Source organism: Podarcis melisellensis (genome assembly GCF_964234715.1).
Source record: "Podarcis melisellensis genome assembly, chromosome: 13".
NCBI lineage: Eukaryota > Metazoa > Chordata > Lepidosauria > Squamata > Lacertidae > Podarcis > Podarcis melisellensis.
The window spans coordinates 28,973,219-28,994,335 of NC_138545.1; the positions used below are offsets into that span (position 1 = coordinate 28,973,219).

Sequence of the window (21,117 nt, forward strand, 5' to 3'; positions counted from 1 at the left end):
CTTCCACTTGTCTCTGCTGTTGACAGGCAAGCTCTGCCAGCAAGGAGCGTCCCAATGTGCTCTCCAAAGTGGCAGGTGGAAGCTACCGCCAGTGCTAGCGCTGCTGCTGGTAGCTAAGGGAAACCCCAGAGATGAGGCGTTTCAGGGGCAGGGCTGGCACAGATTCCACTGGACGCCACACAGACCTTCCTCCCATCATGAGATGGTAAATGAGCGTAATCCAGACCATTTCACCACTGGGAGCAGGTGCAGAGAAGGGGTCATTCTCCCTCCTTGCCACACCACACTTTCTCCAGGCTTGGGTGAGTGCTGAGCCAGGACAGTGGATGCAACAGGGACTGCTCTGCCCTGTCAAGTCCCACCACTGCCAGCCAGGAGTTAGGATTGCAGCCTAGATTCCTCTGAGTTCACTAGACTTTACACTTCCTTGGGGGAATATGCAACCTTTGTTCTCCTGTTTTCCCACAGGACAGATGCATATGGCAGTTCTGTTTTACCTAGTCCTGGTGCAAATGTGGGCAAACTGGGCTGACTGTTATAGGAAAATCCTTGGGCTCACTTGGATTACCAGGAATGTAGGAGCAAAACAGCAGCCAGTAGGCCTGGTCTTTATTCACACGACTGTTGCAACAGTACTTCCACCACATGAAAGAAGCAGGAAGAAGCCTAGAACAAAGGATGGCTCCCACTTTTATCAGTTTTGCAAAGATACCCACAACACCCCTAAAATTACATCATGCATACATCACAAATACATCACACGTTGAGAGGGTCTGGCGACAGAAACCTGAGCGTCAGGGCTCTCCCCCCCCCTGCTTCCCTTGACCTCCACCATACACCCATCAAGCGATATAAAAGAGAGATATATATCCCTGTTTCCCAGCCAAGTTAATCACAGCCTTTTGTCTTGATTCGAGTTGGCTATTGTTTCTGGAACGGCTACCTGTCTGGCATTCAGGTATCAGGATGCCAGAGATTATCACTCAGGCAGAGGGGTTGCTAAGTACATGGGCTCACACTTTAGGGATTATGGCTGCCCCCCACTCATGTCTCAAGCTCCCCCCTCGGTAGCCATTTCCTTCCCAAACAGAACAACATTGGAAATCGTGTGGTGTCGTGTGTTAAGTGGTGCTTTGAGGAGACATTGTGTGTGTATAAACAAAGGGGGGGTCACACTGTGTGCTGGAGGGGCAACCCCTCCAATCATTATAAAAATTCCTGTAACACTTATCGAAAACAATAGCTGTGGGCAGAAGTGAGGGCAGAAAGCCTCGTAAGCTCATGGAAGCCATTTTGGATTCCCAGATTGAAGCTTTTGTTTATCCCATGTTAAGTCTTGTATTCCCCATCTCTCCCACCTTTCCTTTTTTAAAAAAAAGTCACCACTGTACCTAATTAAAAGGAATAGGTTCTGCTGCTGCATCACTCAATTCTTAAATCAGGTCTAATTATGGCAAAGTTATCAATCACAGCTACCATATTGTACCTCGAGACTGGGAGACTTGTTGCATGTTCCCTCAGACAGGATAGTTTCCTTCCCTCTTTGGCTGCACCGACCCCTCCTCCTGCTGCCCCAAAGGCCGAGAGCGAAATGCAGCCAGTCCTTGCGAGAACCATAATAAAAAAAAGCACCTCCCCGGATAAAGCTGGCATGTTCCCCTTGTTAAAAGTTTATCCGCTGAGGCCTGGTTTGGGAGAGATTTTGTTAACCCTCCCCGTGCCAAAGCAAACGTGGCTCACTGGAGAAGAACAAATGTGCGGCTAAGTGGCCTCGGGTTGCCTGAGCAGCTGGGTCTTTCTTCAAAAGCTGATCAAAAGTCCTGGTTGGCAAGGAAGCCCTCTCTCTCTCTCTCTCTCTCTCTCTCTCTCTCTCCCTCTCCCCCCACTCTTCTAGCCTGTAGTCCGTGCTCGGCCTGACTTGGCCCTGCCAGCCTCAATCTCGAGGCAGACAGAAATAGCTTGGCACCATGTGGCTTTTGAGTCACTCAGCATCTCTGGACAGCATCTGCTCCTTAAGGATACCCAGGCAGATTCTGCCCCGCAGGGCGCGCAGCCGACGTCGCCTTCTTCTCCAGACGGGTCCTCCAGGTCGAGCGTGTGGCACGGGGACCAGGGAGCATGAAAACAGAAGTGGGTGTGTTTAAGAAAGCCGGAGGAAGGGGCTGCTACAGAACGAGCCGTGCCGCCGGATGGGTCCCCTGCTAGTTGTCGCTATTCCGAACATCCAGCCCTGTCATCTTAGCTGAGTGTGAAGCATATGGGAGGACCAAGCGGGGAGGTGGAATCGGGGGGCGTGGAAAGAGCCCCTTCTGCGCAGCTGCGTGCCGAGTCGCTTCGGAGTAAGGTGGAGAGCAGTCGTGGAGTCCCCGGGCCAGCCAATGGGGTGGCTCAGTTAAAAGAGGATGACCTGGAGGCTCTCGCTTGTGGACTGCAGTATGCAGGAGACCCGGGGCTTGCGCTGGAGGAGAGCTGTGGGGGTCGTCTTCTGCTGCACCTGCCTGCGGAAGCGTGGCTCCCCAGGCAAGGCGCTCGCCTGCCCCCGTCAGAAGAGAAGTCGCAGCTTTGCTCCCTGCTACAAGGTAATCCCCGAACTTTGGGAACTGGTGGCTGGTGTCTTAAAGAGGGTGAAAAACCAGGTTCCCTTTACTCTAGAAGCCAACCCAGATGATCTGAAGGGGCTGCCTGTAATTTCCCTGGGGTGAAGCAAAAAGTTTTTGTATTATCTCCTTTCCAGGACAGAACGTGTTCCTTTTCTTAGGCAGTGGGTAATTCTTAAATAGAGGGATGTTGGGACTCAATAGGGCTCCCTAAGCTGAGCTATGTGCTGGACTGTGGCTGCTGAGAAGTGAGGGAACGGCACTCTGCACATGCACGGCGACAGTCTCTTTATTCCAGGCTTGAACTTCAACACTCAAAACGCAAAGCTAAGTCAAACTAAGACTCACAAGAGTGTTAATAATGAGTGTGCAGAAAATGACTTGTCTGGAGCACACAGATGGTTCCCTTTTCTGCTAACAGATCCTGAGAGCATGAAGCTGCACTTTTGAGGTGAACGTCAGCTGTGAATTTGCATGTTGTCATACCTCTGATAATGTGAGTGGTTGCGCATACGCAAGTTTGTCTAGAACGGAGGGGGGTCACAATTCAGCCAAAGGACACAGGAGGTCCAAGATTTAATCATTGGCGTCTTCCTTGAAAAATATGTTGTGTAACTGTGCTGGGAAAGACCTGTCCCTCAAGGCCTTGAGCAGGTGATGCTAGTTGGTGGTGCTGGAGCTGGGCTGAATGGACTAGTGGTCTGCTGCCTATAAGGCAGATTCATACTTTTGCATCTGTGTGGGGAAGTGTGCCAGTGTGGGAGCTGCTATATGTCCGGGTGGAATTCAGCGGAATGCTATGACGGACATTTTGTCTGTGCAGGCATTGTAGCTTGCCAGATGAAACAATCCCCTCTCCCCTCACTGTTCTGGGGGTTTCTCCTGACACTCCCATCCCAAGCCAGTTTTGGGAGTGGGGGGGAAGCCCCCTTTCACAAGTGGAAATCCTAGTGCAATGGATGCAGACTCATTAGGTGAATTCTGCCCCATGGGTTCTAATGAATTATGTCCACCTGTGTAATAGGTCGTGTTGACTGATCTTGCATAATCACGTATTTTCAAATGAAAACATCCTTTCTGTTTTGAATATAGGTGCCTCCCCACTTGCACGCGGTCAGCACACGTGCTTACACTGACACATGTGCCAAAAATGGCACCCAAAGGGGTGCTTGTTTAGTACCAAGAAACCACAGTCTGAATCTATGCTTTGTTGCTGGCTTATGAATGTTGGCTCGTTATAATAATAATAATAATAATAATAATAATAATAATAATAATAATAATAATAATAATTTATTATTTATACCCCGCCCATCTGGCTGGGCCTCCCCAGCCACTCTGGGCGGCTTCCATAAAAACCAAAAATACAGTAAAATATCACACGTTAAAAGCTTCCCTGAACAGGGCTGCCTTAAGATGTCTTCTGAATGTCAGGTAGTTGTTTTTCGCTTTGACATCTGCTGGAAGGGCGTTCCACAGGGTGGGCGCCACTACCGAGAAGGCCCTCTGCCTGGTTCCCTGTAGCTTTGCTTCTCGCAATGAGGGAATCGCCAGAAGGCCCTCGGCGCTGGACCTCAGCGTCCGGGCAGAATGATGGGGGTGGAGACGCTCCTTCAGGTATACTGGACCGAGGCCGTATAGTTCTAACTATAGTTTAGCATTGCATGCAACCCCAGCTGCTTCCTTTAACCATGGTTTGTTTGGCCACCCCCTGCAAACAATGGCCAAGGTAAACAGGCATGAGGCAACAGCTGCTGCAAAACAAACTGAACCTTGGGGGGAAAACGAGACATGGTTTGGTTGATTGCTGGCACAACTTGTGGTTTGTTTAACAAGCTTAGTGTTAAATAACCTTAGTGTTATGTGGGAGCCAGTTTGGTGCCTCTTCCTCCAAATTCTATGCTCAAGCTGTATGAGCTGGTGCATAAATTTCCCTAGTTTTATTTCTTGAATAATTCACTATTATTCCAAGATTGACGTTTATAGATGAGACAAGCAGCATACTTCCCCTGCTGAATTTCCACTGATGGTGTGCCAGTTAAAAGTCCAAGCGATCCTGCCAGGAAAATAATGGCGACCCTAGGTTAGGACAGTGAAGCTGGTGTGCTCAAAAATGCATGGCTCATCCCCACTGTTCCATTTGGCCTGTGACATCTAGGGCTGGGTCTGAGAAGTTTTCCTTTTGTTCCTCTGCTTTCCCTAGGGAAGCCTCTCTGTTTACTGCTGAATTGGAGCAAACATCAGCTGGGTTTTCTGCATGTTGATGTTTGATTCAGCTGTAAGCAGCAGGTTTTCCCAGGGAAAGCGGTAGGACAAAAGCAAAACCTCTGGTGCCAGTGCTGCGAAATCACAGGCCAAACAGAAGAAATTGCAGGGCAAATGGAAGTCAGAATGAGTCCTTAGTTGAGGGACTTTTGCCTAGGAGGCATACAGGTGTGTCAGTGCTTGCTGAGCCAATATGGTACCTGCACATGTTTCAAGGGAGCCAGGCTTGTCACCTTTCCCCCCCACTTGTGGCAGGCAACAAAGCAACAGGTGAACTTTCCCCAGCATGTGAGATGAAAAACCGAATTTGTTTAATTTCTGCCTGTATTGCAGCTTAGAATAATAAAATTGTACAGTTGTGGGGGGGGGGCCACGAGTGTCTTCTAACCCAACCCCCTTGCAATGCAGGAATATTTTTGCCTAATGTGGGGCTCAAACCCACAACCCTGAGATTAAGAGTCTCATGCTCTATCGACACAGCTGTCCCAGGGGATAGCACTGCCTTGGGGGGAAATGTAGTGACTGTGAGGAAAGGTGGGGTACAGGGGTGGGGATGCACCACCACAGAACCACGAGAAACAACCCTCAAGGTGATCCTATAAGTAGAAAGGCTTATTTTTGCAGCATGAAAACTGGTAGAAGCCCGGTGAATTTTGGAACCTGAAATTTTCTTCCTTCAAAGTAATCATTGGTCATAATTTAAAATTATTGCCAGCCATAGGGAAAAGCGGACCTGACCTTAATTACACAGAGAGAGAGAGGTTATCCCAAAATGAACTACATTCACACCTTGGAAGTTGTACGGAATCCGTTCCGGAAGTCCGTTCGACTTCCAAAATGTTCGGAAACCAAAGTGCAGCTTCTGATTGGCTGCAGCCAATTGGAAGCCGCGGAAGCCCCATCGGACGTTTGGCATCCAAAAATAGTTTGCAAACCGGAATAGACATTCGGGAGCCAAAACATCGGGAGCCAAAACAAGGTGTTTGGGATCTAAGGTACGACTGCTCTCTACATAGGATTGCCTTTGAAGGCACTGCAGACACTTCCACTTATGCGAAGCTCCACCACCACAATGCTTGTGGGGACTAGGCAGTTGGCCACATCACACTAGCTTTGCACCAGTTACATTGGTTACTTATTCATTTTCAGCTTAACCGCTAGCATTAACCTTTAAAGGGAATTTTGGAGGACTGCCTGAACCTGTATGAACCTGCCTGTGCCCTAAGAGGCTGTGCTCAGAGAGGCCCTGCTCTCTGGCCCACCAGGACCCCTTTTTAGTGGCGACCCCACATGTGAGAATTCCCCATCACAGGAGGTGCATATGGCCTCTTCTTTTGTGATCTTAAAGAACCCTTAATTTAGTGTTATTATTCAGCCAAGCTTCATATTCTTGCTGCCCTCATATTTGATATTTTTGTTGTGTTTATTCAATTGTGTGTGTGTTTAAAAAAAAACATTTTGACTGTAAGCCCTCCTGGTGATGACTTTGCCTTAAAGGGCAGGGTAGGAATATCCTAAATAAAGACATAACAAAAACCTCATATTATTCGGCATAGCGCAGAGAATGTTTCCTTGGGCTCTGGGGTGGCAGGCTTCAGGGAAGAAAGCGAGGCTGTTTCTTGGTGGTTTTGCCAAGGCTTTGGGTTACTGCTGACTTCAAATCCCAGCAGCGAGCGCAGCCCATCACTTCAGCTCCAGGATGACACAGCATTTCAACACTCTAGCGAGGCCTTTGCAGCTGTCTTGGCCTCGGAACCATCATCAGATTTATGTGTTGGCTGCATTGCCAGCAGACGCTGCTGCCCCTCTACTCCCTTCCGTTCTCAAAACACGTAACATCTCATTCTTGGGCAGCCCATTTTTCTTTGCACCCAGTGCCACACTGGCTGCCAGATCACTGTTCCAGGCAGCCAGGGATCCCAGCTGTCAATTTCTTCCCCCAGCCAAGCAGCCCCTTTCCCGCTTATAGCATTTTGGGCGTACGGCATGTTCCTGCGGCTTTTGCTTCTGCTGCTTGGAAAGAATTCCGGGAAGAGGCTCCTTGTCCCTGGAAATCTCATGTAACCTCAGCACTTTCGGCAACCAAACAGCCAAAGGGTGCTGTAAATCAACAGCCATAAACTGGTTTCGGAGAGGGAGCGGGAGTTGTTGAATGTGGGGCAAAGATAAACTGGTGTCTTTTCCCTTCGCTTGGTGCCCCTCTCATTTGGTGCTGCCTTCTCAGAGACGCAAGAAATGGGCTTTATGGAATCACTGAGCTGAGCAGAATGAGAAGGCTGCAACAGAGAGCCTGGGCAGTCGGTTTGACTCCAGAAGTCCTGAAAGCTTATCTTTGAACGACACCAGTGCTGACTGCAGATGTTTCAGTGCCTGAAATGAAACTTTTGACCCCTCTCCCAAAATTGGCTTCTAGGAACTGGTGGCGGAGGGCAGCAGTAGTGTATTAAAGCGCAGGTTTGGGGCATGAACTGAGACGCTGTTGGTTCAGTGGTTGAGTACATAGTTTGCATGCAGAACATCTCTTATTCAGTCTCCAGCATTCTCCAGTTACAAGGAGATTAGGGATGATCGCTGGGGAAGTCTTCTGCCAGAGATCTTGGAGAGTCACTGCCCTGCGGCGTCTGTAAGTGCTGAGCTAAATGGACCAATGATCTGACTCGTTTTAAGGCCAGACGGTCTGCATGCCAAACGTCCTCTGTGTACACATCGCAAGTTCAGCATGATCCAAGGCACAGAAGTGCCACACAGCCTTCTATCCACAGAGCAAGTTTAAGTTCTGTGAAATGTCACCGGTGGGATGTTGGCGTGTTGTAGGGAGGGCTCCCTCTCTTTCCCTACCCGTCACCCATGTGGTAGGGAGCCATGCGTGGCCCAGGCTGAATTTTTACAGCCGCCTCTGTGCAAGGTGGTTGGGGAAGAGAGCTTCCTGTGAAGAGCTCAGTGTGGGAACTTGCCACTGCCTCAGCATTTCATCACCTTCAAGTGTATCTTAAGAGTCTTGTGTCGAAACCTGAATCTTGCACCAGGTATCTGGGGTTCACAACCGGATTGTCGCAGGCTAGGAGCAGTGGCGTAGCGTGGGTTGTCAGCACCCGGGGCAAGGCAAGTAATTTGCGCCCCCTAACCCCTGGATTTTAGCACTCGAGTGCGAGCACGCCCCCCCCAGATGTTGCGGCCGGCCCCCCCTGCACCCCCCCACGCTACGCCACTGGGGCTGGGGGCGAGCGAAGGAGCCAAGGACCCCCCTTAAGGCTCAGCAGGAATTTATTAAATTTATTATTTGCGGCGCCCCCGCGGGCCGAGGCAGCCAAAGCCCCCTCCCCTCGGGCGCCTCCCCGCCCCCTCCTCTCCTTGGGCTGTAGGTGGAGTCCGCGCTCCGAGGCGCTCCAGATCCGGGCTTGGCGAGCGCCTCTCCTCCCCCCGGCCTGGACCGGGGGCTTCCAGCCGCGCTCCGTCCTCGCCCGACCCCCCTCCCCCCGCAGCTGAGAGTTGCTCTGAGAGCCGGAGCCAGCGGCGCCCCCTTCCGCCGGGAGACCATCGCCCGCCCGCCGGCTTCCTCTCGGAGGGTGTTGGGGAGCGCAGGGCGCGGCGAGGCCCCTCGGAGCTCTCCTCCCCCCCAGTCGGCAGAAGCAGCCGCCGCCTGTGGCTGGGTTGAGGGGATGGCGGCGGCGGCGGGGTGCGGAGGGTGCCCGTGCCGGCCAGGCGTTGGTGGTGGCGGCGGCGCTGCTGCAGCGGCTGCTCCTCCTGCGAGCAGTGAGTGGAGCGCAGCCGCAGCAGCGGTGGCGGGGGGCGCGCGCGCACTAGGGCGCAAGGCTGGCGGTGGCGGCGGGGAGCCCGGCGGAGGAAGGAACTTGTCCCTTCCCTCTGGACTCGCGCCCCCCCAGAAGTTGCGCCCGGTGCGGCCGGCACCCCTGGCACCCCCCACGCTACGCCACTGGCTAGGAGTAAGGATGTTGGAGAATTGCAATGCAAAAGGAAGCAGAAACTGCTGCAGTTTGTATGTTCATCCATGGTCAGGAATGGAAATATCCCAGCGAATATTCGTTCATCAGGAATGGAAATTAGTCCAGCGAATATTCGTTCACCTCACTGTTGTTTATTAAGTCCGCATACAGTATCTTATTAATGACAGCCGGTTTTTAAATACTGATGATATGATAAAACAGAAAAGCAAATAAAACAGTAAAAAGTAAAATAATATTGTTTCAATTTTCACACTGAAATTAACGTAAGCGTACATAGTATGTAAATAGTTACATCACCTACATCCTCTTCTTCTTCTTCTTCTTTGGCAATCACTTGTAGCTGAGTAAGATTGTCTTCCATAAACATGGTTTTAACAATGAGTCCGTAAGTGACTGTGGAGGCCAATTCTGGGTCCACACGTCCTTCCACAGTGGGGACATTGGTTTCCGGGAGGGAGTTGATCACGGTGTGGATTTGCTAAGTGTGCCTTCCTCTTAGCACATTTCTCCTTTGCGTCCTGAGTTCGAGTTCAGAGTATCTTACGTCTAATAGCAGATAGCAAGGCAAATAACATTGTATTTGGTGAAAGCCAAACAGTTGTGATGAAGACCAACCAGAATGGGAACTGCTGCCTTCTGGCACCCCTAGCTGTGAGCCTCAGTGGGCAGGCTTCCCCCCACAGCTGCTTCAAAATGAAGTGGTTTTAGATGCTCTTTCTCAGGTCTCACCCAGTGGTTTGGTAAGTAAGCAACAAAGCTTGGGGTTTAAACCAGGTTCTGGAGCATTGCACCAGCGAACTTCCATTTTAGTTATGTCATGAAAACATACCTAAGCAGACCTTACTATAAGACAGCATGACTGGTTTTCTGCTCGCAAAGAAAACCTGACCGTGTGAATGGCTGCTTCTAGATTTTCTATTCCTGGGGACAGTGTTAAAAAACAACACACAAGTGTTTGGTTTTGTAAAAAAAATAATCTGAATTTTTATTGAAAGTTTTCAACATATAATACAATAAAAACCAAACTAATCTAAATAAAAATAGAGAAGAAAACAAGAAAAGAAAACAGTAAGAAATAAAAGAAAAATAGGAAATTAAAATACAGAGTCCTTTATCAGGGGTAGATCTTAACCCTTAATCTCACATAATATGGGATGGGCCCTCCCAGCTCTCACCTGGGAGCTTCCATTTCTTTTCCCAGCCTCCCAGCCTGGGAGTTCTTCCCTTCCCTGTCTTTCATGAAGGATCCTTCATCAGTCATCTTCCTGTATTAGTTAAAAGTTTTGTTGCTCCTGTTCCGATAAGGTACCGTATTTTGCGTCCTATAGGGCGCACCGGCCCATAGGACGCACCTCGTTTTTTTGGGGGGGAAATGAATTTTAAAAAATTATTTCCCCCCCAGCCGCGGTTGCCACCCCAAGCCTTGCGCACACCTGCCCGAAGCACGGGGCACCCTCCGGAGGGCTCTGCGTGCTTCGGGCGACAGGCTGCCGCCCCGGACCTCCCGCCGGGCGCGCAAGGCTTGCGGACACTCGCCCGAAGCACGGGGAGCCCTCCGGGGCTGCAGGCTGCTGCCCGCAAGCTTTGTGAGCCCGCGGGAACTCCCGCCGGGCTTGCAAGGCTTGTGGATAGCTTCCTGAAGCCTGGAGAGCGAGAGGGGTCGGTGCGCACCGATGCCTCTCGCTCTCCAGGCTTCAGCGAAAGCCTGCATTCGCCCCATAGGATGCACACACATTTCCCCTTCATTTTTGGAGGGGGAAAAGTGCGTCCTACAGAGCGAAAAATACAGTAGTTCTACAAGAGATCACTGCTTACTCCCAAATCAGGGTGCTCTCACTGAACCTTCTGTTTCCTTCATCAGGAGAACGTGGAATCGGTTGCATCGGGACTCCCACTTCTGGAATGGATCCACAGGGGATCGCGCTTTGATATCCAGAGGCCAGGGAAAGGTAGGAGATCCCTTGCTATTATTCCTCCCAGGCCCATGGCTCACAGATCGGCTCCCTTTCAACTGAAACGTGCTTAGGCAATACCTTTCAAACTCTGCCATAGCTGACGACATATACAGTAAGGTTTTTACAGTCTGAAAGGGAGAATATTCATGAAGTAGTGCTTAAATGAACAGTGTTTTCACGCAGCTTTAAAAATATATATATTGATCAAAAATATATATTTTGAGAGTCGTGAGCACCCCCAGGGCACGAAGCAAAGTCAGTCTTCATTTGGCTGTTTTCCCCCCTTAGGGTCCCTACACACACAAACACACTGATGTGAGGTGAGAATATTCTCCAGAGAAATTCTCCGGAGAATATTCTCCGCAAACTGTCTATTCTAATGTTAGAACCAGTTTTACAACCCACATTTTAAAAAAATCTAGTAAATAATAAGTCAAGGTGTGATATTGCCAGTGTAAGTAATGAATAACGATTTTTTTTAAATTCATTTACATTACTGGGCATTGTGTCCTTCACCATTGGCAGTTCTGAAATGTGAGCTACAGAAAACATAAAAAAATAGTTTTAAAAAATGCTATTCATTTAATTTGATGAACATTTGAATTCGTATGTATTTCAACTATATGTAATAGTTTTTTTCTGTTTTGGTGTGACCTTATTCTTAGCAATTCTATACCCTTGGCCATATAATGGTTTGTTTCTTTTTTAAAAAAAAATCTACAGAAAGTAGCTTTAATGCTTTATACACTTAAAGTACCTAGGCTTATACAATTATGTGTAACTGCATGTGAGGTGGCCTTGATTTAAACAGCTGACGTTTCTATATTTTTATTTATTTCTTGTGACAATTTATCAATTATAATTTAAATATGCTGTGTGTTGCCTTGCTTGTCTAAGCAGCTCATAATTTGCATTTCTGATGTTATGTAACTTGTCATTACTGATTATTTGTGTTATATTTTCTGGAAATAATAGCATTTATTTTAAACTTTGTATTGATTTTATTAGTGTAGCACTGAAAATACTGTACCATGTAGATATGCTTATTAAAGAACGTACTCATGTAGCAGACCTGATTTTTATATATATATATTCCTTTTACTTTAAAAGCTACATTTCATACATACGCAACATAATTAGAATTTGAAGTTGGTGGTAAATATACGGTTAGTGGCAGGCTTGGTGATTAACGTGAGTCATTCACGTTGAATTTTCAATTTCACGTTTGGTGCAGAAAATCAAGGAATGTGAATTCACTGCATTGTCCCACTGAATAAAAATATCTGTACAGTTCTTGGTTGTCATCTGAACAAGTTTACCCACGAATAAACATGTATATTGACTAATTATATCATTTTCAATGCACTAAAGTGAATATTCCTCTCTTTTAAATGAAAATTCTCTAATATACTCATTAATTGAGAATATTCTTCAGAAGATTATTCTCAAGAATTTAACATCACTACACCCACCCACATCCCTGAAACTACTGCAAGCCTCAAAGTTCTTCCCAAGTCTGCTTATAGCCTCTCTTTTGTGCATGGCCTTTTCTGTTTTGGCTCCATAAGCAGTAATATTAATTAAACCTGAATGAGAATTCAGTGGTACCTCAGTTCTCAAACTTAATCTGTTCCAGAAGTCCGTTCCAAAACCAAAGTGTTCCAAAACCAAGGCAAACTTTCCCATAGAAAGTAATGCAAAATGGACTAATCCATTCCAGACTTTTAAAAACAACCCTTAAAACAGCGATTTAACATGAATTTTACTATCTAACGAGACCATTGACAGATAAAATGAAAGCAATAATCAATGTACTGCAGTCACACAATCAATCAATCAATAGCTGAACTGGGTTCTACACAGTCACAAAAACAAGACAAAAAGCTGCAAAAACACAAAATAAATAGCAAAACAAGACAAACCTCAGCTTAACACTCAAAATGGAAGTGTGGCACTCAAATCAGAAGCATAACACTCAAAACGGAGCACGTTCGACTTCCGAAAAAAGTTTGCAAACCAGAACACTTACTTCCGGGTTTTGCAGTGTTTGGATTCCAAGTTGTTTGAGTACCAAGGTTTTTGAGAACCAAGGCACCACTATATAGAATGGGTCTGCTAGTGGAGAAGAAGCAATGCCAGCAAGTTTCGCTAGAGGGTGCTGGTGGACACAGTCAGGATATTTGCTTAAGAACGGCTGTATTCTGGTCCGAGGTTATAAGGTGCTGGGTAAATCCTGATGGATGTGAATATGCCGTTGAATTGCATTCCGGTGTTCTTTAGCACAGCTGGTTAATGAGGGCACTTAATGGTGGCGAAGCAATTGCTGCTCCAGTACTGGCAAGAAATAACATTCAAGTTGTGCAATGAACTTAGAACCTTACCAAGTTGGGACATGCGAAAAAGTGGCTTTTTGCAAACAGCAATCAGAAGGGAAATATTTAGACATCTCAATTCCATATATGGACTTGTTTGTGTCATTCTGTATCCCTATTCCCTCCCTTCCTTCCTCTGTCAACATTTTTAAAAAGTGTTGTTTGTATTGTTTTTACAATTATTATTATTTTTATATAAAAAAAGAATGGGACAATTTTCTGGTATAGATTTAAGTAACAAATAACTACTCTCACATCTTTTATTGAATTGTGAAAGCACAGTACAGGAAAACGATGTTTGAAACCGATCCGATTAGTATGCTTAAAGCAGCAATCCACTGCAGTAAACCTTCACAGATTCCCCAGGGTCCTGTTTTTGCACAGCATTTAGGCAGGAGAAGAGATTGCAGCAGGCAGGCCTTTTGGAAGACTTAGATTGGAGTGTTAAATATGATGGCTAAGGTCAATAAATCTGAATTGTGAGTTCAGTGTGCCCCAGGGGGGACTCTGGAGTTGTATTTGTCAGATTCACAAACTCTTTGGCAAACTTCTGTTGGGTTTGTTATATTCTGCTATGCAAAGAATAAAACAGGGAGGGAAATCCTTCTTTGTACACACAAAAAGGGATCCTATACACCCGGAATTTTCCAGCCGGACATAGCCGGAATACGGCAGTCAGAAACAGGGTCTAGGAAAATCCGGACGTATGGCAACCCACGCCGGAAGTCTAGATTTTGCAGAATTTCCTAAAGACTAGTTCAAAAACTTTGCAAAAGAAAATGGCAACCCTAACACAAAGCGATATTTTGTTTCTATTGGCTGTAACTGATCAATCTGAAATGAAGTTTGTGTGCTGGCCTATCCTGAACACTGCCTCACCCCCCCCCTTTTTTGCACAGATTTCCACGTCAGCACTGGAGCTGGAAATTCTGCCTTTTACTTGGCACAGAATATTTCTGCAAAGTAAAAGCCATTGTTTCCACCCAGCCCTACTCCTGTGCTGGAGTGCAAGGGGCTGGCAATGCTGATTATGTACGTATTTGGGTGTGGGAATGTACATAGGAGTGTGTGCAAGAGCGGGAGGTGGTGATGTCTTTCTGTAAGAATGTGTGTGGTCCGTAAGTCTAGGGTGTGGGTGCATGCAAGCATCAAACAGCCTAGGACCCAGTGCATGTGGAGATGGCTGGAAAAGGGGATAGCTCATAGGTGTCTTACTGTCCTTCTGCGTACCTGACCCATCCAATCAGCTCACCTCTGTGCTGCTGCTACTTTCTGTCTCTCTCTCTCCCCTCCCTTCCTGACCACTAATGACACAACCCAGGCATATAATGATTTAGAAACAAAGCAGAACTCTTGTTCTGGTGACACAGAGACTTAAGAAACAGAGAGGAATTAAAAATTTAGTTATGCAAAGTAATATAAAACAGATATTAAATAACGTTAAAAGCACAACAGAATATACTCTCATAAAACAGTCTCATAAATCTCGACATTAAAGTGCAAAGTTTCAGCTGATTCTAATAAAATACAGATTATTCAATCATCAGCTGTTTAAAAAAAAATGTTACTGAGTAGATTAAAGGAATAATAGATTAATAAATGCTTAGACCAGAGGACAATTTCATAAGGGTAACTGGAAAATTTCCATCCATAATAAAGTGTGGAATACTCAGAATCAATCAGGCAGCTTTGGGAATTACCAGTTATAACTTGATCCATGGTTTTAGAGATTCTAACACCCTCCGGTCTAGCACCTGGAAGATTGCTCTATCCTAAAACCAATCAATGAAGTTCAGGTAGGGTGGTGCCTTTGTGTAAAAACCCAAAGTGGTTCTGGAGTTTTGCTCACGTTGGGAATGGGGGCCCACCACTTGCAAACAGACTCCAGTGTTTTCCTTCCAGCCTATGAAATTGATGCAGATGTCATTACCCTTGTACAAAGTGTTTTGTGTGGTCGTTTTCAGCAAATATTAAATGGTCACATAATTGTCCAACTATCTAGGATCTGAATGCACACATGAAGGGAGAATTACTACTTGTCCTGCTTCTAACCTCCGTGTAGATTGTTGTGTGAAATTTGATGATGTGTCATATGGGTCGAGGGATCCAGCTGTTTTTGTCATGTCCAACCACATTGGAATGGAGGGTAACTAGGAGGAAGAATTGAGGTGCAGTCACACTCCCCCTCCACATTTGCAGTCTGCAGCAGGGCTAGGGAACCTTTGCCTGCTGGCCTCATTCAGCCTGCCAGTCCTCTCAGTTCAGTCCACCCGACTCTCTCCAAGACATAGCCGACATTGTCTCTGCTCAGGCTATTAGGTTGATGTAGCAAAGCTCACGACTGCTGCTTTGCCGGACGGTTTAGCTTCTGTACTGGCCACTGAGGAACTTAAACCACTTCTTCCACAGCCAATATGGAAACCGACTGGGCTGGTGAAACAGAGCCAGCACACTCTGCTTTGTCAGCCCTATCAGGTATTATTTTCAACTGCCCAGTGAAAAAGGGATCCTTGCCATATAGCAAAGCATGGAAGTAAATTGATCTGTGTGAGTATAAGAGGTGTGTGTGTGTGTGTGTGTGTGTGTGTGTGTGTGTGAATAGGGTGTGCATCTGTGTTTCTGATATGTGTGCTTGGGAGAGAATGGTATGTGCATGCATTTTCCATGCACGCTACTGGTAGGTGGCCCCTGAACATAGGAATTGTAGAGTTGGAAGGGATCCCAAGGATCATCTAGTCCAACCCCCTGCAATGGAGGAATCTCAGCTAAAGCATCCATGACAGAGGGCCATCCAACCTCTGCTTAAATACCTCCAACGAAGGAGAGTTCACCACCTCTCAAAGGAGACTCTTGAAAAGCTCTTATTGTCAGAATTGCCCCCCCCCCATTTAGTCGGAATCTTCTTTCTTAGAACTTGAAGCCATTGCTTTGAGTCCTGCCCTCCAGAGCAGGAGAAAATAAGCTTGTTCCCTCTTCCATGTGGTTTGCTGACCACAAACTTGACATGAGCCAACAGTGTGACGCTGCAGCTAAAAAAGCCAATGCAATTCTGGGCTGCATCAATAGGAGTATAGCATCTAGATCAAGGGAAGTAATAGTGCCACTGTATTCTGCTCTGGTCAGACCTCACCTGGAGTACTGTGTCCAGTTCTGGGCACCACAGTTCAAGAAGGACACTGACAAACTGGAACGTGTCCAGAGGAGGGCAACCAAAATGGTCAAAGTCCTGGAAACGATGCCTTATGAGGAACGGCTAAGGGAGCTGGGCATTTTTAGCCTGGAGAAGAGAAGGTTAAGGGGTGATATGATAGCCATGTTCAAATATATAAAAGGATGTCACATAGAGGAGGGAGAACGGTTGTTTTCTGCTGCTCCAGAGAAGCGGACACGGAGCAATGGATCCAAACTACAAGAAAGAAGATTCCACCTAAACATTAGGAAGAACTTCCTGACAGTAAGAGCTGTTCGACAGTGGAATTTGCTGCCAAGGAGTGTGGTGGAGTCTCCTTCTTTGGAGGTCTTTAAGCAGAGGCTTGAGAACCATATGTCAGGAGTGCTCTGATGGTGTTTCCTGCTTGGCAGGGAGTTGGACTCAATGGCCCTTGTGGTCTCTTCCAACTCTATGATTCTATGATTCCATGTGACAGCTCTTGAGATATTTGAAGATGGCTCTCATAGATCCTCTCAGTCTCCTCTTTTCCGGGCTCAGCATACCCAGCTCTTTCAACCATTCCTCATAAGGCTTGTTCTCCAGATCACACTTACAGTATGTGTTAGGAAATAACATATGAAAAGGGCAGCAGACAGTGCTGGAGGTTTTTGCTTCTATCTAGGTACATCCAGGCAACCTCCCACCTGTAGGAAGAGCTCTGCCACTTGTTATTTCTGTATATTTAGATTTGGACACCACTCGATGGAGTCGATAGCATCAACGGATTGCCAAAGTTCTTACGAGGTTCAGCCTTTCCTGTTCTCCCATACCAGTGATAAACCTTTTCTCACTGTGTCTGGTACACCCTGCCACTGAAATCTGCTACATGACTGTGCTTCTGTTTTCATGGAACATTCATTTCTCATCTACTGCAATCTGAGCTAGAAGAAATTGTAAAACGAGGCCAATCATTTTTCACTTCATAGACTTCCAGATAATCATCACGTGGCTCATTTAGTCACTTTCCATTCTCACTCCCAATTTTCTCACCAGAGCAAAGTTCCTTCTGATATAATTTCCTGAACTAACCTTAGGATTATTTCCTGTGCAGCTGTATTCTTCTCCCCTGCCTGCTTCCTAACATTTTCTCTTTTGGCAAGGCATCCTTAGATGCGTTCTCCTCTTCTCCAGGTGCTTTCCAGATTGTTTGTTCCCCTGGGCCCTGACTCTTTCCAGAAAGACCTTAGGGCTGTGTTGTGCTATCCACATTCTGGCACGAATGTTCCCATCTCACTTCTGGACCAGCTCTGTTTACATGCAGCCGTGCTAGTTTCTCCACAGAGTTGCCAGAGGCCTTGGCTGGATGGTCCCTGGCAGATACATTTAAAGATCTTTAAAAACTGGCTTTTGATGGCATCCCCTAATAAATGTATTCAATTGTTGCTGTTCATTTGTTAATTGTACAGTCATATCTCTTGTTACGTTCAGTTCAGGGTACATTCTTTCAGGATACATCCCGCGGCGACCCGGAAGTAACGAAACGGGTTACTTCCGGGTTTCGCCACTTGTGCATGTGCGCAGGCGCTCAAAATGACATCACACGCATGCGCAGAAGCAGTGAATCGCGACCTGCAGACGTGGCTTGCGTTCTGCTTATGTTGCGAACGGGGCTCCGGAACGGATCCCGTTCGCAACCAGAGGTACCACTGTAGTTCCGTAACTGTTTTCAAGTAACAATAAAGGTTTGATAATAATTATTAATAAGTTAAACAATGTATTGCTGGGAGCACAATCCAGCAGTTTTATATTCCAGGGAGGTTCAGCAGACACCTTTCATTATACACTTTTAGCCACGAGATAAAAACTTTCCTCTTCAACCCGGCCTTTGGCTGATTGACATCTGACGTCCTTTCAGATACATTGAGGGAGAGGGGTTTATTGGTTTGTTTTTGTTCTCGTTATTATGCATTTTGCAGTTTTCATATTGTAATTTTATGTCGTGAACCGCCCTGAGATCTATGGATGAAGAGCAGTATTCAAACTTAATATATAAAATAATAATAATAATAATTTCCCCATGTCATTGGTGCCAGCATGCACTATGACCACTGACTCCTCCTTAGCACTATCTACCAGGCTATGTAGGTGATGTGCATCAACCGCAATCTTCACGCCAGGCAGGCAGTGCACCCTGCTGTCTGTATGCCCATCAAAAACCCTACGATCTACCTTAGGTAAAGGTAAAGGGACCCCTGACCATTAGGTCCAGTCGTGGCCGACTCTGGGGTTGCGGCGCTCATCTCGTTTTATTGGCCGAGGGAGCCAGCGTACAGCTTCCGGGTCATGTGGCCAGCATGACTAAGCTGCTTCTGGCGAACCAGAACAGCACACGGAAACGCTGTTTACCTTCCCGCCGGAGTGGTACCTATTTATCTACTTGCACTTTGACATGCTTTTGAACTGCTAGGTTGGCAGGAGCTCACCCCGTTGCGGGGATTCGAACCGCCGACCTGCTGATTGGCAAGTCCTAGGCTCTGTGGTTTAACCCACAGCACCACCTGCGTCCCATACGATCTACCTTATCACTGTTCAAATCACCCACAACCCGAATCCTTCCATCCTACCCCACCCCACAGAAGTATCCTCCTCATGAGACCATAGCTTTTCAGCTCCCAAGGAATGTTTCCGTCAGGAGGGAATGTTTCCTTCTTCCTCAGACCAATGTTCTCTTTCCGCGAGACCCTCCTTGACAGCAGGGGAGCTGTCATCGTGGAAGTGTGACACAGCTGCAACATCCCTGAGGCTCATTGGACCTCAGTCCACAACGTCCGTTGAACAAGGGAATAATCATACGTGGAAAGACCCTGTAAGGAGCCGGAGTCAAGCATAGATCAGCATTAAAAAAACCACACCCAAAAAAGCTGTCAGTGCCGTTAACTCTTTATTCAAAGGAACCAAAGTAGCACAGGACTAGTGATTCCAGCAACTCTTCCCAGTAGTTCTTGCTCCAATGAAGCATTTGTGAGGACTGACGGTTCCCACCACTCTCTAAGGCTCCTCCTCTCCAGGGTCTTTCCCAAGCAGGTCGAAGACGGCATACTTAATTTTATTCATGTTGTCCAATTTTAAATTGTTCTTATGGCCTAATTTGTATTGAAACTGTCCTTTGTTTTTTTCCGGTGTTATGTTTCGCTGACTAGCTGTACGAGTCAATCTGGTCTGTGACCGTTTAATAAAATTTGATTTGATTTGCAGACGGCATCTGTACACAACCAATCTCTGCTCTTTTCGTTTCTTTGCGTGTTCTAGGAGACCAGAGGGGAGGGGAGCTGGTTGCAGCAGGAGGGAGAGACTCCCTGGATTCCTCAGCAGCCTGTCTCAGCTCTGCCTCTTGCCCAGCTTCTTCTCCAGCCTCTGCTTCAGCTTCAGAGCCTGAATTGCTCTCCCACACAGCCTCTTCCTGCTCACTAAACCCTGTTGCCCTTCTAGCTTCCAACACCTCCCCTCCCCAAGTCTTCTCTCTCTGACCATTCATTGTCATCCCACCACCAGTCCCCTGGCTCTGAGCCTTCTTCCCCTGGGGGTTCCCTTGGGGGGTTCCCCAACTGGTGCCTCCCGCCACTCCTCTGCATCCGGCCAGCCCCCGACAACATCCCTGCTTGCATTCTACTTGCATAATTGTTTTTGTAGTCCAAGTTGTTTGAGAGCTTGGAGTTTCTTTAGGTCACGGAAAGGAGGGGCAGGGAGTTGTGCCCTGGCTTCCTCCCCCTACTGCGGAACTCACACGCCTGCTCAGTCCTGCTTAGTATATTATTGTTTTTTTTAGTCCTGTGCTGCTGTATGTAGCATGAAGTGGTAGACCTGAGGTGGTTGCCGTCATGGGATTTGTCCCTGTGGAAGGTTATATACATCAAGGCACTGATCAGCAGCCGGCAGGCCAGCTCGAAATGCGATCTTTGCTTCTCCAGCCTCTGCTCCCTGCCCCCATTCCATCTCTACTCTCCCGAAGCTGTCAAGTCTGGTTTTATCAGGCTTACGAGCAACACCAGATGCCCTTCCCTTGCTAGCTGGCAGGGTTTGAGGTGGCGTGGAATATTGTCATGGCCTGATTTATTTTTTAAGAACAAGGCAAAGGCAAGAGGATTGGAGGGAAGGGAGAGGGAAAAGTTTGGCAAAGTTAAACATCAAACTCTGCATGCTGTGACCGGGGGGGGGGGGGGCCGCGAATTGGAGGCTTGGTGCACCTGCCGTCGCGCGGTCGATCCCGGTCTGGGTTTTGTGTATATGTGTCTGTGTGTGTTTTGACTGGCTGTGATGTCAAGAGGAGGAGGCGTGGCCGTTCCGGAGGCAGGTAGATAAAGGATTCACTAAACAGGATCCCCCAGTTCTGAGAGTCGAGGCTGCAGCGGAAACTCAAATCACCAGGGCCAGGTAAGCAGACTCCCTTTCCTTTCTGCCTCTTTCTGCAGGCTGCACTTCCTCTTCCCGCTGGGAGTCAGAAAGGGTCACACTGAGGATAACAAGTTTGGGAGGGGGAGACGAAACGGTTTGAGGCATCTATAGCTTGATCCTGAGTAGATGTACTCAGACCTAAGTCCCCTGCCTTAAGTGGCGCTGCCTCCCGGCATGTGTGGGTTGTATTGTGAGATCTCCACAACGTCCCGGTCTCTTTCTTTGTTCCTGCCTGTTTTGGTTTTGACGTCTTTCTTAATTATTATCTACGGTCTACCATACTAATTTTGAAGCTGATCGCTCCACTCCCACCCCCAATGTTTATGGCAACTTCTGCGTTTTTGTCTCAATATAGCGAGA

General features: G+C 47.3%; 1 protein-coding gene across 3 annotated transcripts in view; it reads left to right on the top strand.

Annotated features, from left to right (window-relative positions):
- Positions 1-21,117, top strand: part of GRB7 (growth factor receptor bound protein 7) — a 78,068-nt gene that overhangs the window by 4,049 nt on the left and 52,902 nt on the right. Inside the window, exons 1-2 of one of the 3 annotated variants that reach the window (XM_081886279.1) lie at positions 1,913-2,579; positions 10,689-10,776. In XM_081886279.1, coding sequence (XP_081742405.1) covers positions 2,403-2,579; positions 10,689-10,776 — 265 coding nt within the window. In that variant the 5' untranslated portion in view covers positions 1,913-2,402. Of the gene's footprint in view, positions 1-1,912; positions 2,580-10,688; positions 10,777-20,560; positions 20,737-21,117 lie in introns of those variants that run through there. The other 2 variants (XM_081886281.1, XM_081886282.1) reach the window with 2 other exon arrangements.